The sequence below is a fragment of the Symphalangus syndactylus genome, chromosome 18 (genome assembly GCF_028878055.3).
Source record: "Symphalangus syndactylus isolate Jambi chromosome 18, NHGRI_mSymSyn1-v2.1_pri, whole genome shotgun sequence".
Classification (NCBI taxonomy): Eukaryota; Metazoa; Chordata; class Mammalia; order Primates; family Hylobatidae; genus Symphalangus; species Symphalangus syndactylus.
In genome coordinates this window covers 65,224,816-65,239,595 of record NC_072440.2, presented here as the reverse complement: position 1 = coordinate 65,239,595, position 14,780 = coordinate 65,224,816, and the positions used below count along the sequence as shown (strand labels likewise).

The 14,780-nt window shown below is 45.0% G+C and overlaps 1 protein-coding gene across 3 annotated transcripts in view; it reads right to left on the bottom strand.

Annotated features, from left to right (window-relative positions):
- Window positions 1-13,376, bottom strand: part of MAPK1 (mitogen-activated protein kinase 1) — a 169,979-nt gene extending 156,603 nt beyond the window's left edge. For 2 of the 3 annotated variants that reach the window (XM_063623607.1, XM_055252347.2), the window contains exon 1: window positions 13,015-13,375. In XM_063623607.1, coding sequence (XP_063479677.1) covers window positions 13,015-13,139 — 125 coding nt within the window. In that variant the 5' untranslated portion in view covers window positions 13,140-13,375. Of the gene's footprint in view, window positions 1-13,014 lie in introns of all 3 variants that reach the window. The other variant, XM_063623608.1, reaches the window with a different exon arrangement.
- Between the last annotated feature and the right edge of the window lie 1,404 nt (window positions 13,377-14,780).

Genomic DNA, 14,780 nt, shown 5'->3' with positions numbered 1-14,780 from the left:
AGAGTTTCACTCTTGTTGCTCAGGCTGGAGTGCGATGGCGTGCAATCTCAGCTCACCACAAGCTCCGCCTCCCGGGTTCAAGCGATTCTCCTGCCTCAGCCTCCCAAGTAGCTGGGATTACAGGCATGTGCCACCACACCCAGCTAATTTTGTATTTTTAGTAGAGATGGGGTTTCTCCTTGTTGGTCTGGCCGGTCTCGAACTCCTGACCTCAGGTGATCCACCTGCCTCGGCCTCCCAAAGTGCTGGGATTACAGGTGTGAGCCACTGCGTCAGGCCAAAATTTACCAGTTCTTGAATGCTGAATCCTGCCCTGCTGGGATAACTGGAAACACTCCTAATGTTACTATAAACTCTCACACTGCCTTGGTGGCAATAATTAAATAGCTCTTCCTAGCAGTTGTGTTCAAGTGGACAGAGAATCACAAATGTCTTTTCTCTCTAGCTCCCTTTGGATGAAAGAGAGAAAGAACTTACAACACGTCTAAAGATTGTCACTTTTATCATCCCTTTGAATGATAAGTGATCAGGGCTGTCCCAAAAGAATGCCTGAAAACATTACAAAATGTTATCATAGGCAGAATGGCTCACTAAGGGGATGAACATTCTCGCAACTCTTAATCTAGCATTACTACCAACTGTTTTTTCACTGGTCTAAAACATAACATCTAATATTTTTATATGTCTATATAGCCCTGCAGTAATCATTAACTTGTGAAAGGTCTACACTGATTTTTTTTCTTTATAAAGTATTTGCTTCAACCATGGAACAGAAACAAAGTTGATTTAATGGGGAAAATGTAAATTTATTTGAGGATAGGTTCAGCATTGAAAAGGGAAAGAAAATTTCAAACAAACCCCAAAAAGAAACATTTTCACATCTGTAGTGAAAAAGCTAAATAGCAGTACACTGAACTTGGTTACTAACAAAATAAATCCTTGTGGCCAAGGTGAGGCAAAGATATTACTCTCTACTTTGCTAGCCTGCCTTGTGTTCAGTGAATTCAAACATTAATTGGGGCAATGTATTGTTTTTGCTTTATTTTCTTTAGCTGTGCAGTAAAGTCTTTTCTTTCATAGAAAGATTGTACCAAGTTCTTTCTTTTTCAGAATTGCTTTTAAATCAGTTCTATTTAAGTATTTCTCTATCTCTCAAACTTGACATTTTTCATTACACCTTTTTTTTCCAATGCCAAAATAGCAGCATTAACATTCATTCCAGTCACTAGGTAAAAACTCTCTTCAGTCAAACACACATGAATAATTCGTGAGGTAAACAACTACTGTCATACAGTATTACGAAGTTCCAATCTTACTTGCAGAGCAAAAAATAAAAAATAAAAATAGTCATTTTCCTCAAGGGTTTAATTGTGGGCTTTTAATGTTGAAGTAAATCAATTTACTAGTTTTTAACCTCAAGTTTTTTCCTGTTTCATTATATCTCAATAATGATTATCCAGAGATTTCTGAGGTAAACTACATTAAAGACAGCTCTAGTAACTGAGAAACAATCCACACATGAATCTTCTTAATATATTGTATATATGCTAATTTCATGTAATGTTCCTGAGGGCGGTGACAATATTAGAGCTGTACGAGACCCTAGAGACCATCCCAATCCCTTAACTCCACAGATGAGAAAAACAAAAACTTGCAGAAGCAGAGTGATGAGCACATGCCCATGTGACATGTCATCAGAAGCAGGGACCAAGACTCAGGTCTCTTGCCTTCCAGGCCAGTCCTCTTTTGGTAGGCTAAAAGCTGTCTTTCACAGCTTCCCACAAATTTCAACACATCCTCACTCAAGTACCTTTCTGAAAGGGACTCACCAACAACTCTTTAGAGAAAAGGAACTGTATCTCAAACCATAGAAAAAGTTCTACATCTAGCTTATCAAACTTTTAGTCTCTGAAGCACCTGAGAGTAAGTTTGCCAATATTTCTTTCTCATTATCCCCCATACTTTAGTGACTATTTCCTACAAACAAAACAAGACCATTCTCCCATACAATCAAAATGCAACCATCAAAATCATCAACACTCATCTGTCAGATTATGACCAAAGGCCTCTAAGTCAGAATCCCGCCCAGGCGAAATGGTAGGGCAGCCACCTGTGGAGCCTCAGTTGGCCTCGGATAGCTGGTCCCCCTTCATTCACACCACATATCTGAGGACCAGATATGGAAAGCCTCTCATGCTGGAAAACTTGGCGCAGTAGAAAGGCAGCCACACTTTCGCCCGTCACACAATGCACATTCACGGGGGACCTGTGCTAAACCATTCACAGACAACCTGTTTCCGGGTCGGGGTTTAAGAAGATAAAAATAAAATCATTAACACAGATACACGACTACAATCTAATCTTCAGACCTCATTCTAGTTTTGCCAATCATGCCGATTCAGAATCATGAACCACATGGAGTTGCCATGTTTCTGTACACTTCTTTAGTGTGGAACAATTCCTCAGTGTTTTCTTGGTTCCATGATCTTGACTTAATTTTGAGGTTTACAGGCCAGTTATTTTGTAGAATATCCCTAAACTCGGGTTACCTTGATGTTGCCTCCTGAAGATTTGGATTATGCACGAAACACTTGACTGTCCTTATTCTAACGATATAAAGATGTTCTTTGACTTACTATGGACTTACATCCCAATAAACCCATCATAAATGGAAAACCTCATAAGGTGAAATGCTTTTTTTTTTTTTTGGAAAGTTTCTTGCTCTGTTGCCAGGCAGGAATGCGGTGACACGACGACGGCTCACCGTAGCCTTGACCACTCAGGTTCAAGTGATCCTCAGCCTCAGGCTCCCAAGTAGCTCGGACTATAGGCACATGCCACCACACCTGGCTATTTTTTTTTTTTTTTTAATTTTTAGTACCTTTAGTACAGACAAGGCCTCACTATGTTGCCTAGATTGGTCTCAAACTCCTAAGCTCAAGGAATCTTCACACCTCGGCCTCCCAAAGTCCTGGGATTATAGGCATGAGTCCTGCGCCCAGCCTAGCTGAAAATACATTTAATACACCTAACCTACCAAACATCACAGCTTAGCTTAGCCTACCCGAAACGTGTTCAGAACACTTACATTAGCATACAGTTGGGCAAAATCATCTAACGCAAAGCCCATTTTATAATAAAAGTGTTGAATAACTCATATGATGTATGAAATACTATATTGAAAATGAAAAACAGAACAGTTGCATGGGTACTCGGAAGTAAGGTTTCTACTGAATGTGTATCACTTCCATACCATTGTAAAGTCATCTGACCACCAAGCCGAATATTTGTACTTCTGCACATGCTGCTTTACATAGAGACTGAGGCAAAGGGGGATTCACATCTTGTCAACCCTGTTTACTTCAAAGGAATAACAAAGCATTAACTAGGTACCAAGTGCTCAGCACTTCAACTATACTGTTTTATTTAATACTCATGACAATCCTTTGACCCCTTACTTGTGACTGGCAAGTTACCCAACTTTTGTTTCATTTTCCTCATCTGTAAAAACTGGAGAGTGATACACACTCCCTGGAGAATGGCAGGGAAAACAGTACCAAGAACTTTAATCTAACAAGTCAGAAATCAATGAGACTCCTTTTGACAACTCCCACCTTGCCCTTCAGACCTTCTGAGATATGCAGCTTTATTTAATAAATGACCCCACCTTGGGCCTCAGCTGACTAGACCAGAGGCAGACACTCTCCCAGGCTGGAAAGGCCAGGTGGAGTTAGCTGTTCTGTGCAGAATGATCTCCCTAACAGTGTTTTTACACATTCTATTCCACTTGGAATTCGATTCAGAGTATTCTCAGCCTCTGGTCATCAAAAAACCTGAAGACACACACCTTCAGGGAGCTAGGGCCAGCTCTCCTCTGCTGAGTGCATGGGGAAGTGACAAAAGAGAAAAGAGGGGGAAAAAAATCCAGCTGTTGAGAGATGTAGGGTACAAGAAGCTTTTGTAACTGTAAAGAGGGAGGGAGGTAGTTACGTTGGTCTATTTTCCAGTTCCTGGTTCCAACTATACCTAAAGCTTTAACTGCACTTTCTATCCTTGCAGTAATATGACAAAGGCCCCCAGATCTTAATCATAAACTTTTCATTTTCTATAATGCAGTCTCTACAAGATAGTGCCTAAAACACTCCAGCACTCTATCCTACCTTTTACCCAGCTAGCTCTAAGTCTTCCTTCAGGTCCCAGCTTAAACACCACTTCCTCCGGGAAACCTTTCCTGACTACTCAGAATATCTTAGCTTCACCTTTTATATCATCCAGTGGCACTCCACACCTCGCCACACTCATTGTTATTACTGCCCTGTTGGACTGTAAACACCAAAGAGTAAGAACAACTTTTGTTCACTACTTTGTTCCTACTGCCTAGCACATAATCCAGTACGTGTTTAAGAATATTAAATGAATGAAAATCAAGAAACTGGTAGAGGTAACTAGAAGGAATGGGAAGAAATCAACACTATTTCCTGATAAAAATTAAGTTGCTAGATGACAGAGCCTTTGGAGATAAAGAAAAAACAAAAACAAAAAACAAGGTACTTTAATCCTTTCTAGCCTCTTCTTCAGGTCTGTCTGATCATTTTATACTTTAGGGTTAATCCATTCAGGAACCCAGGCTGTAGGAAGTACGTTTCTAGGTAACTCGGTATAACAGAGAAAAGCCTATAGTAGTTAAAAGAAAAAAGGTCACAGGATTTGGGGTCTATATAAATCTCAATTTACATCTCAGTTCTGCAATATTACTTACTGGCTGTGAACCCTAAACGAGTTACCTGACACCCAGTTCCCTTATGTGTAAAGTGCAAAATATAATACCTCAAAGACAAGGATGACGGTCAGGTGTGGTGGCTCACACCTGTAATCCCAGCACTTTGGGAGGCCGAGGCGAATGGATCACGAGGTCAGGAGTTCAAGACCAGCCTGGGCAACAAGGTGAAAGCCCATCTCTACTAAAAACTACAAAAAAAAAGAGAAACTACAAAAAAAAAAAAATTAGCCGGGCACAGTGGCAGGCGCCTGTAATCCCAGCTACTCAGGAGGCTGAGGCAGGAGAACTGCTTGAACCTGGGGGCAGAGCTTGCAGTGAGCCAAGATTGTGCCACTGCACTCCAGCCTGGGCGACAGGGTAAGACTCTGTCTCAAAAAGAAAAAAAGAAAAAAAAAAAAAACAAGAATGAGAATGAAACTTAAACCAGCAAGGCAGGCTTGCAATTAACATTAGTCAGTTGATCATGGCATATTTATCCCATGCAGACACCTGCTATCCAGCTCCTACTGGCCATAGGTTCAAACCCCAGGGCCTGCCTTGAGTCTGAGAATCTGGGAGGGACCTTGGAGAGCATCCTGTGGGTTGCCCAACATCATTTTCAAAACAATCAAATCCTTTTTCCAAATGGAATCTTACCCTGCTAACCCTAATAGTTACTACCTATGTGAACTGAAGATGATAATGACTAAAAGGAAATTAAGAAAAAGAAAAAAGACTAAGGGCAGAGGAAGGAGGGAAAGGAGAGGGGAAGGAGGTAGATAAGAGAAGAGCAAAGAATAGAAAAAACAGGGATTAGGAGAGAGAATGCTGTACGTGAAGTTTCCCTATTTGGGGTGAGGCCCCTAAGAGAGGAGGAGGTTTGAAAACCACAGACAGATCCCAATCCTTTCATTTTATAGCAGGGGAAACAGAAACACATAAATTTTGTTCAGCTGCCTATAGCTTTCTCCTCCTGTGGTTCTGCTCAGTTTCCAGACAGCCTGGGTAAGGTCTGAATCCTCCTGGAATCTCTCTTCTTCCTTCTGGTACGGTGTGGGCCATTTCAAAGCTCAGGCAGGCGGCCTTTCCTAGAGGGAGCAGAGGCAGCGTAGCTACTGGATGAGCTCCTACGCACCTTTCAGTGTGGGAGCCTCAAGAAGTGAAAGAAAAAAGCAAATCTAAAGGGGAGCAAAACAGCATCTCAGGATTAGGCAAGAGGGTGGGTGGAGTAGGCTGGAGGCAAGGAGCTCTGGATGTTTGTTGGGGAATCAGGTGTTTTTCAATTAATAGGTATATAAATTGTGAGCAAGGTGAGGAATAAATTACACATAGTTTTTAGGAAAAGTCAACTTGAATTTATACAATCAAATAATGGGAATGGTGTAATGGTTATAGCTAACTACCAGGAATACATCACTAGGGATGCTATTAATATAAAAATCAATTTTGTTTTGAGTTATCCTTTTACTCTAAACTCTACTCAGAAACACTAGATTCTTCTGTTACTCATGTAAGCTGCTCTCCTTGCACCTTTGAGCTCCAAAAGTGTACAAGAGACTTCTTGATTAAAAGTTAAGTAAACAATGAGCAAGCAAAATTAAGAATCTCAATCAAGATCTCTGTCTCCAGGTCTAGAGTTTTTATATATGATATATATTATTGCTGTTCCTGCCTTTCAAACAGGTGGTACAAACACCCAGCAGAGATCCATGAAGAGAGTGCATTAACAGGAAGCAATAGGGCAAAGTTCAGAGAGATGAGCTTTAGAGAAAAGTGGGACTTAAATAGAGCCTGATGTTTCTTGGGGCAGGCTGGGGTGCTGTACTATGGGCATCTTGGCAGGATGATTCTCCAGCGGAGGGAGTGTATCATGCAATCCAGACCATTTAGCATGTCTGCCCTTGACATGCCTACTGAAGGCCAATAACACCCCCAATCAACGTGACAACACAACAAAAAGCCGCCCCCCACCATACATTTCCAAATGCCTCTGTAGCAGGGAGGTAAAATCACCCCCACTGAGTACCACGAGATAAAGTAGGCACAATGCAGCCAGGTGCAATGGCTCACGCCTGTAATCCCAGCACTTTCGGAGGCCAAGGCGGGTGGATCACCTGAGGTCAGGAGTTTGAGACCAGCCTGGCCGACATGGAGAAATTCTGTCTCTACTAAAAATACCAAAATTAGCCAGGCGTGGTAGCACACACCTGTAATCCCAGTCACTCAGGAGGCTGAGGCAGAATTGCTTGAACCCAGGAGGCGAGGTTGCAGTGAGCCTCCAAGCAAAACTCCGTCTCAAAAAAAAAAAAAGAAAGAAAGAAAGAAAGACAGCAGGCACAATGGGCAGAAAGCATAAGAGACAAAGTGGGGGCGGAACTGGACAGAAAGAGTGCCATCCTTTAATGACTCTGTCACCTACAAGATCAAGTCCAAAGTCCTTACCAAATAATGCCCTTCAGGATTTGGCCCTGCCTACCCCCAGCTGTCTCAACTCCCACCTTCTTACTAAGGCACCCTACAGTCCAGCCATCCCAAGTAATTTGTGGTTTTCCTGACCTGATGCACTGTGTTCATGCTCTGTGCCTTTACATGCACACTTTGCTTTGCCTAGAAGGCACTTCTCAAGGCAAACTCCTACTCACACATCAACACCTAGCTCAGAAGTCTGGGAAGCCACAGAAAGACAGCCCCAAGTCACTCAGCTCTTTTCTTTCTCTCAGCACTTCACAAACTCCTGGATAGCACTGGTATCTTCTCTGTATTATTCCCCAATTCCATCCCATTATTTGGATGAAGAGTTCAATAAACATTTTCTGAGTAAATAACTCTACATGAAAAGTTTTAAAGGCTAAAAAGTGATACAAGCAAAAGCAGACAACAGATATTTCTTGTTACTGAAATAATCTATTTTCTCAACTCTGATCTTTGGTGGAGCACTACTTAGGAACCAGACAAACTGGGGTTGCTTCATCACTTCCTAGCTGTGTGTCATTGGGCAAGTTAACTAACCTCTGTGTGCTTCAAGTTTCTTCACTTGTGGGGTGAAAAACAAACAGAAGTTACCACTTTTGCTGACAATTATATGGCTTAGCATTAACGTATGTAAAATACAAAACAGAGTGCTGAAAAAGTGGTAGTTCTACTAGTCTGCTATAATCACAATAACCTTAACAAGACAGGACACTATACCATCAGGAATGTGATCACAATGAAATTTTAGGTGAAACCATCCCCCTTTTTTCTTTTATTCATTCAGCTTTCCCAAGTTAAACATCCCCGCTTAAAAAAACAAAAGAGGCCAGGCACAGTGGCTCACACTGTAATCCTAGCACTTCGGGAGGCTGAGGCAGGGGGATCACCTGAGGTCAGGGGTTTAAGACCAGCCTGGCCAACATGGCAATACCCCATCGCTACTAAAAATATAAAATTAGCCGGGTGTGGTGGCACACACCTGTAATCCCAGCTACTCGGGAGGCTGAGGCAAGAGAATCACTTGAACCTAGGAGGCGGAGGCTGTAGTGAGCCGAGATTGTGCAACTGCACTCCAGCCTGGGCGACAGAATGAGACTCTGTCTCAAAAAAAAAAAAAAAAAAAAAGAGCTGAGAGTCAACAAATATAATGGCTTGTCAGCTGCATTCTGTTTCCCTTCTACAGTACTCAATACCAATCCCTTAATGAGTACCATCTCCCTTGGCTCCTTTGATAACGTGCACTCTCAGTTCTTTGGTCTCTCTGGCCACATTTCCTGTCCTCTTCCATAACTTGACCTTTATTGACACAGTAAAGGCAGGCATTCCTTTGGCTTAGTTCTCAGATGTCTTATCCACTCTTAAGGCTTCAATTAATATCTCTATGAAGATGACCCCAAGAGCTCTCTTGTCGCATTCAGAAACAGCATTTCGAACTCAATTTATCCAAAACAGACACTTGCTATCTTAGTCTAAGATGACCAAGCATACTAAGAGTGTTTCAATCTCTCCTCCTCTCCTTCCTCCCCGTCTACACTGTTCTCTTATACATCTGACCAGTCAGCAGCTCCCTCTTCCTTTGCCAGTTACCTGGTTGGTTCATCTGTTCTACTTCAGTGGTTCTTAATGTTTCTGGGATAACGGACTCCTTTGAAAATCTATCAAATGCTATGTATTTTTTAACCAAAACGATAAATATAGAAAACATATAATTGCAATTTCTTTTTTTTTTTTTTTTTTTGAGACCGAGTCTTGCTGTCACCCAGGCTGGAGTACAGTGGCGCGATTTTGGCTCACTGCAAGCTCTGCCTCCCGGGTTCATGCCATTCTCCTGCCTCAGCCTCCCCAGCAGCTGGGACTACAGGCACATGCCGCCACGCCCAGCTACTTTTTTTTTTTTTTTTGTATTTTTAGTAGAGACAGGGTTTCACCATGTTAGCCAGGATGGTCTCAATCTCCTAACCTCATGATCCGCCTGCCGGGGCCTCCCAAAGTGCTAGGATTATAGGCACGAGCCACCGCGCCTGGCCATGATTGCAATTTCACCTAACCAATGACCCAAACAAGAATCTGTGCTCACCCACTCAAGATTTTAACTACCATTTACACAAATTTTCATCTCCAGCTCCTGCTCCCCTCTTAAAAATTTTAAGATGGCTTCTGGATATAGCCTGAATGGCCTACAGGCATTACAAACTTAACAAGTTCAAACCAGAACTATTTCCCCCTGACAAATCTGCTCTGCCTAACAGTATTCCTTTACTTGGATAATGGCACCAGCATCTCCCAGGCTCCCAACCTAGAAGCCTCAGAATGAACAACGGCCCACAGCCAATCAACCAGCAAGCCTTGTTCTATCTCAGAAATCCCTCCAAATCCAAATCCCACCTCTCTTGGTCTCTTACCCTTTAAGGTCTCATAATCCTTTGATTCCACCCAGACTTGCCATGATTAAAAGTCTTTTTACCACTCTTCCCACAAGGGTCCCTGTTACTATTTCTGTCAATACAAAACTCCTCACCTCCACCTGCTACCTTCCGCTGCCACTTTATTACTGCACCTCTAGGTGGTTAGGCTTTCCTAATTTATTCCTCCACTTCAGTTCTTCTTCCTTCATTCCCACTAGTGTTGATTTGTCTTCCCAAAAAATTTCAAAATTGACCATGTATGACTGCCTCTTTCAAAAAAAGGCCGGGCACGGTGGCTCAAGCCTGTAATCACAGCACTTTGGGAGGCTGAGGTCAGGGGGACCACCTGAGGACAGGAGTTTGAGACCATCTTGGCCAACACGGCAAAACCCCATCTCTACAAAAATACAAAAAAAATTAGCTGAGCATGGTGGCATGCGCCTGTAGTCCCAGCTACTCAGGAGGCTGAGGCAGGAGAATCGCTTGAACATAGGAGGCAGAGGTTGCAGTGAGTCGAGATCATGCCACTGTACTACAGCCTAGGCGACAAGAGTGAGACTCCATCTCAAAAAAAAAATTAAATAAATAAATAAATAAAAAGATGCTTCCTCCACTGAACAAATATACAGTCAAACTTAGTTTTGCCTTTGGAGTCCTCTACAGTTTGCCACCTAAGTACATTTCCAAGATTAGATTCCACAGCTCAAGCTGTCACTTGCTCCTATTATCTGCATATCAAAATCACACCCACTCTTAAAGGCCCAACTCAAACCCCACTCTTCATCTTTACATCCTCTACATAATCATTAGGAAAGGACTCTAAACAAAATAGTCACAATTCCTAATGAACTGATAAGGAAACGGGGGGGGGGGGGGGTAAATCTAAAAAATGGCTAGAAATCCATAAATCCTTCTGGAAGTATTTTTTAAAAGATCACCATTCAAATATTAGTGAATATTTCAACAAGCCCGTCATAAACCCAGCACTGTTAGCCAATATTTATTAAATGCTAATAATGTGCAATGGAGAAGGTTAATAGCAGGGTATGTCATCAACCTGATAAAAGGCTATAATCTGGATCTTGGATTCAAATTCCAATTATATTTGTATTTCACTTAGGAAAGGAAAATCACAAAAAGAGGAGTTAGCATCTCAAATGGAGAGTCAGAAGGTCAAACAAGCCTACAGCAGTGACAGAAGTAGTTCCCACATCTAAACAACTTCAGACTAGTAAAAACCTTATCAGACAGGAGAAATCTTATCAGATGGGGTTATCTTTTCAACTGACATGTCCTAAACGTAAAACACTTTTTTCAGTCCACATTTTAGATAAGCTACTCTTGTTAAAACGGCCAAAGGATGTGATGGGAAATTCTGAGCCTCTCATAATGAGACATGTTCACTGGCACACTTCCCAGTGAGTGCAACAGCAATGAGATGTATGGTGGAGAAATGATGCTACTGGCAATACTTTCTCTCCATTACTTTTTAGGGCCTTATTTCTTTTAGGCTCGACCTAATTTAAATTCTGTCTGGGCTCCTAAGCCTGTGAGTTCATATTAATTTTCACAGTTGTATTCAGCATTTTGCTCCTAAAGAAAGTGAAAACATTAAAGATTCAATTAAAGTCTCTTTAAAAAGAATTTTAACTAATCTTTCTATCTAGCTACAACGCTTGGTAAAACATGCCTTCTATGGCATTTCTAAAATTATGATGATTGAAATTTGAATACATTTCCGAAACAGATTTACATTTACTTTTTAACAGTAAGATACAGAAAACTCTGCAAGTATTAATTACACTAAGGAACGCAGAGTGTTTTCCTAAAAACAGCTGAAAAGAGCTGTAGTGTGTCTAGTAGAATCTCAGTCTACAATCTTAAGAATAACTCTAGTTCTATGACCTCAAGAATTGGCTTCACCTCGAATACTTTCTCACCTGAAAAAAGGAGTAACACCTCTTTTCCTCCCTCAATGTGGCTGTTCAAATAAAATGAAATAATATATGTAGCACAGTACCTGCCATGAAGGGCTCAAAAAATTATTAGTTCACTTTCTTCAGTCAACACAAAAGACACATTCACAAGATTCAGATTTAAGGAAATCTATCTCCACAAGTCTTCACCCGCACAAAATGCTACCGCTAGTTTGCTCTAATAAAAACAATACCGTCAGCCGGGCGCAGTGGCTCACGCCTGTAATCCCAGTACTTTGGGAGGCTGAGGCGGGGATCACGAGGTCAACAGATCGAGACCACCCTGGCCAACATGGTGAAACCTTGTCTCTACTAAAAAATACAAAAATGAGCCGGGCGCGGTGGCGCGCGCCTGTAGTCCCAGCTACTCGGGAGGCTGAGGAAGGAGAATCGCTTGAACCCAGGAGGTGGAGGTTGAAGTGAACCGAGATCGCGCCACTGCACTTCAGCCTGGAGACAGAGCGAGACCCCGTCTCAAAAAATCAAAACTATCATTTCACTTTTCTAAGGGACCTGAATCAAGATGAGGGAGTCTACACGTGATTCTGCAAGAACTCCATTAAGGCTGCATACATAATGACCACTAAATCATTAACAGGAGTCCATAGCAATTGGGCTAAAACATCTGGGAGCATTTATGCTGGTAAAAGAGCTCACTTGGGGGCTAAAAAAAAGTCAAATTAGGCCCAACTCTAAATGGATCTTTAATAAATCAAGAGAGTAATGTTAGTTTATCCTTCCTGAAACGCCAGCAGTACGATATTAAAATCCACTTAAAAGTAAAAACTTCAAGACGGAAATATTCCACCAACATTGGCGTCAGTAATCCATTTTAGAAAGCCTGCGCGGAGACCACCATTAGCACCGCTGAGGATGTTTAATGAAAGCGGTTGGCTGCAAACAGAGGCGAGGAGAGAAAAACGATTATTTCGGTGTTCTGCACACACGCGGAGGCGAACCGCTTTCAGGACCTCAGCAGCCACCGCCGCCAACACCGACAAGCATCTGATGGAATTCCCGGTTTTACAACCGAAAGTCCCAAAGAAGGCCATGATACTAGCAAATTGAGAGGTGGGGACGCTTCCGTTGCCTTCCCCAGGGTCCAGACTTTAAAGGCCGCCCTGCGCCTGGGGCCAAGGGTCCACTAGTCCCGGCCTACGCCCCCCGCGCCACTCCCTGCGCCCCTTTCCGAGCGACCGCCGGTCCGGGAAGGGCGAGACCAACACCACCTAAACCTCAACCGGCCCAGGGCCGCGCCCGAGCCCTGGCGCGCGGACCGCGGTGAAGTCCGGGTTCGAGGTCGCCGCGGCGCCTGAGGCCGAGGCGCGGGCGAGGCCGGGGCTGCGTCCGCTGCGGCCCCGGGCGGTGGGGGGGCTGGGCGTGGCCAGTCGCGGACACTCACCACACCATGCCGTAGGCGCCCTCGCCGATGTACGAGAGGTTGGTGTAGCGCGGCCCCACGTCGAACACCTGCCCGCGGACCATCTCCGGGCCCGCGCCCGCCGCCGCCGCCGCCGCCGCCGCCATGTTGGCTGCCGGGCCGCCGCCGCCTCCGCCGCGCTGAGCTCGACGCTCGGCGGCCGCCGCTCAGCTCTTGTAGCCCCTCCCGAAGGGACTGCGCCGCCGCCGGTGCAGCCACCGACGCTGACCGGGAGGAGGAAGGAAGACGCCGAGCGGGAGAGCTGAAGAGCCGACAGCCACTCGGACCGATTCCCTGCCTGCCTGCCTGCCAGACTGACGGGCGGGCCGGCGGGCGGGCGGGCGGGCGGAGGGAGGGGCGCGCGCCGAGGAGGGTGCCGGGGCGGGGACAAGCAACGTGCGTGCGAATTGGTTCCTTGCGGCTGGGGGCGGGGCCGCGCGGGCCGGCGGAAGCGGCGGGCTCCGGGAGGGGCACTGCGGCAGCGTTGACTGAGGGGGCGCCACCGGGCGCGGTCACGTGCATTCGCGGGGGCGTCGGCGCGGGACGCGTCTCTTGAGACACCCAGGGAGACAGACGTGGGGCAGAACCCATGGGCTGAAGTGAGAGATGGCTGGGGCCGGGGCGAGCGCCCGAGCAGGGTCCGAACAGAGCCAGCAAGGGAGCCGGGGCTGTGCTTGAGGCCCGACGACGCGCCATAGCCCGGCAGCACCACAGCTCAGGCCTCTGCGAATCTGTGGTCCATACGCTGATAAACTTAGAGGCCTCGGCATTGGGGCAGAAACCGAAAGGCATGACCCAGACCGAGAAAGATATTTGCATACTGAGAAAGTGTGAAACACAGTTGTCGAGATTAAAAGGAGATACTGAGAGGATACGCGAATCAGGTTAGTTGAGATGTTTGTTGAGCACACTTCATGTTCCTGGGGATCTACCCTCTTAGAAGTTACTTTTTAGAGAGAGGAGACAGACAAATACGTGTAATACTCAAGTTGTGATAAGTACGATGAAGAAGTACAAAGCAGAAGGGAGGGCGCGGTGTCTCACGCCTATCATCCCAGCACTTTGGGAGGCCGAGGCGGGCGGGTCACTTGAGGTCAGGAGTTTGAGACCAGGTCTCTACTAAAAATACAAAAATTAAGTTCGGGCGAGGTGGCTCACGCCTGTAATCCCAGCACTTTGGGAGGCCGAGGCGGGCGGATCACGAGGTCAGGAGTTCAAGACCAGCCTGGCCAACATGGTGAAACCCTGTCTCTACTAAAAATACAAAAATTAGCCGGGCACGGTGGCGGGCGCCTGTCATCCCAGCTACTTGGGAGGCTGAGGCAGGAGGATTGCTTGAACCCGGGAGGTGGAGGTTGCAGTGAGCCGAGATCGCCCCACTGCACTCCAACCTGGGTGACAGAGCAAGACTCCGTCTCGAAAAATAATAATAATAATACAAAAATTAGCTAGGCGTGGTGGCAGGCACCTGTTCCCAGCTACACGGGAGGCAGGAGAATCGCTTGAACCAGGGAGGAGGAGGTTTCAGTGAGCTGCACCACTGCACTCCAGCCTGGGCAACAGAGCTGGAGACTCCGTTTCCTAAAAAAAAAAAAAAGAAAAGAAGAAATACAAAGCAGAGAGTAAGGGATTAGGGGGTGGTGGGTCGAAACATATGAGAGATACATTTGCGTTCAGAGACAGACCCAGATTGGTACAGGTGGGCAGAAATGCTGACAGAGCAGGTACTGAAATAGAAATGCAACGAT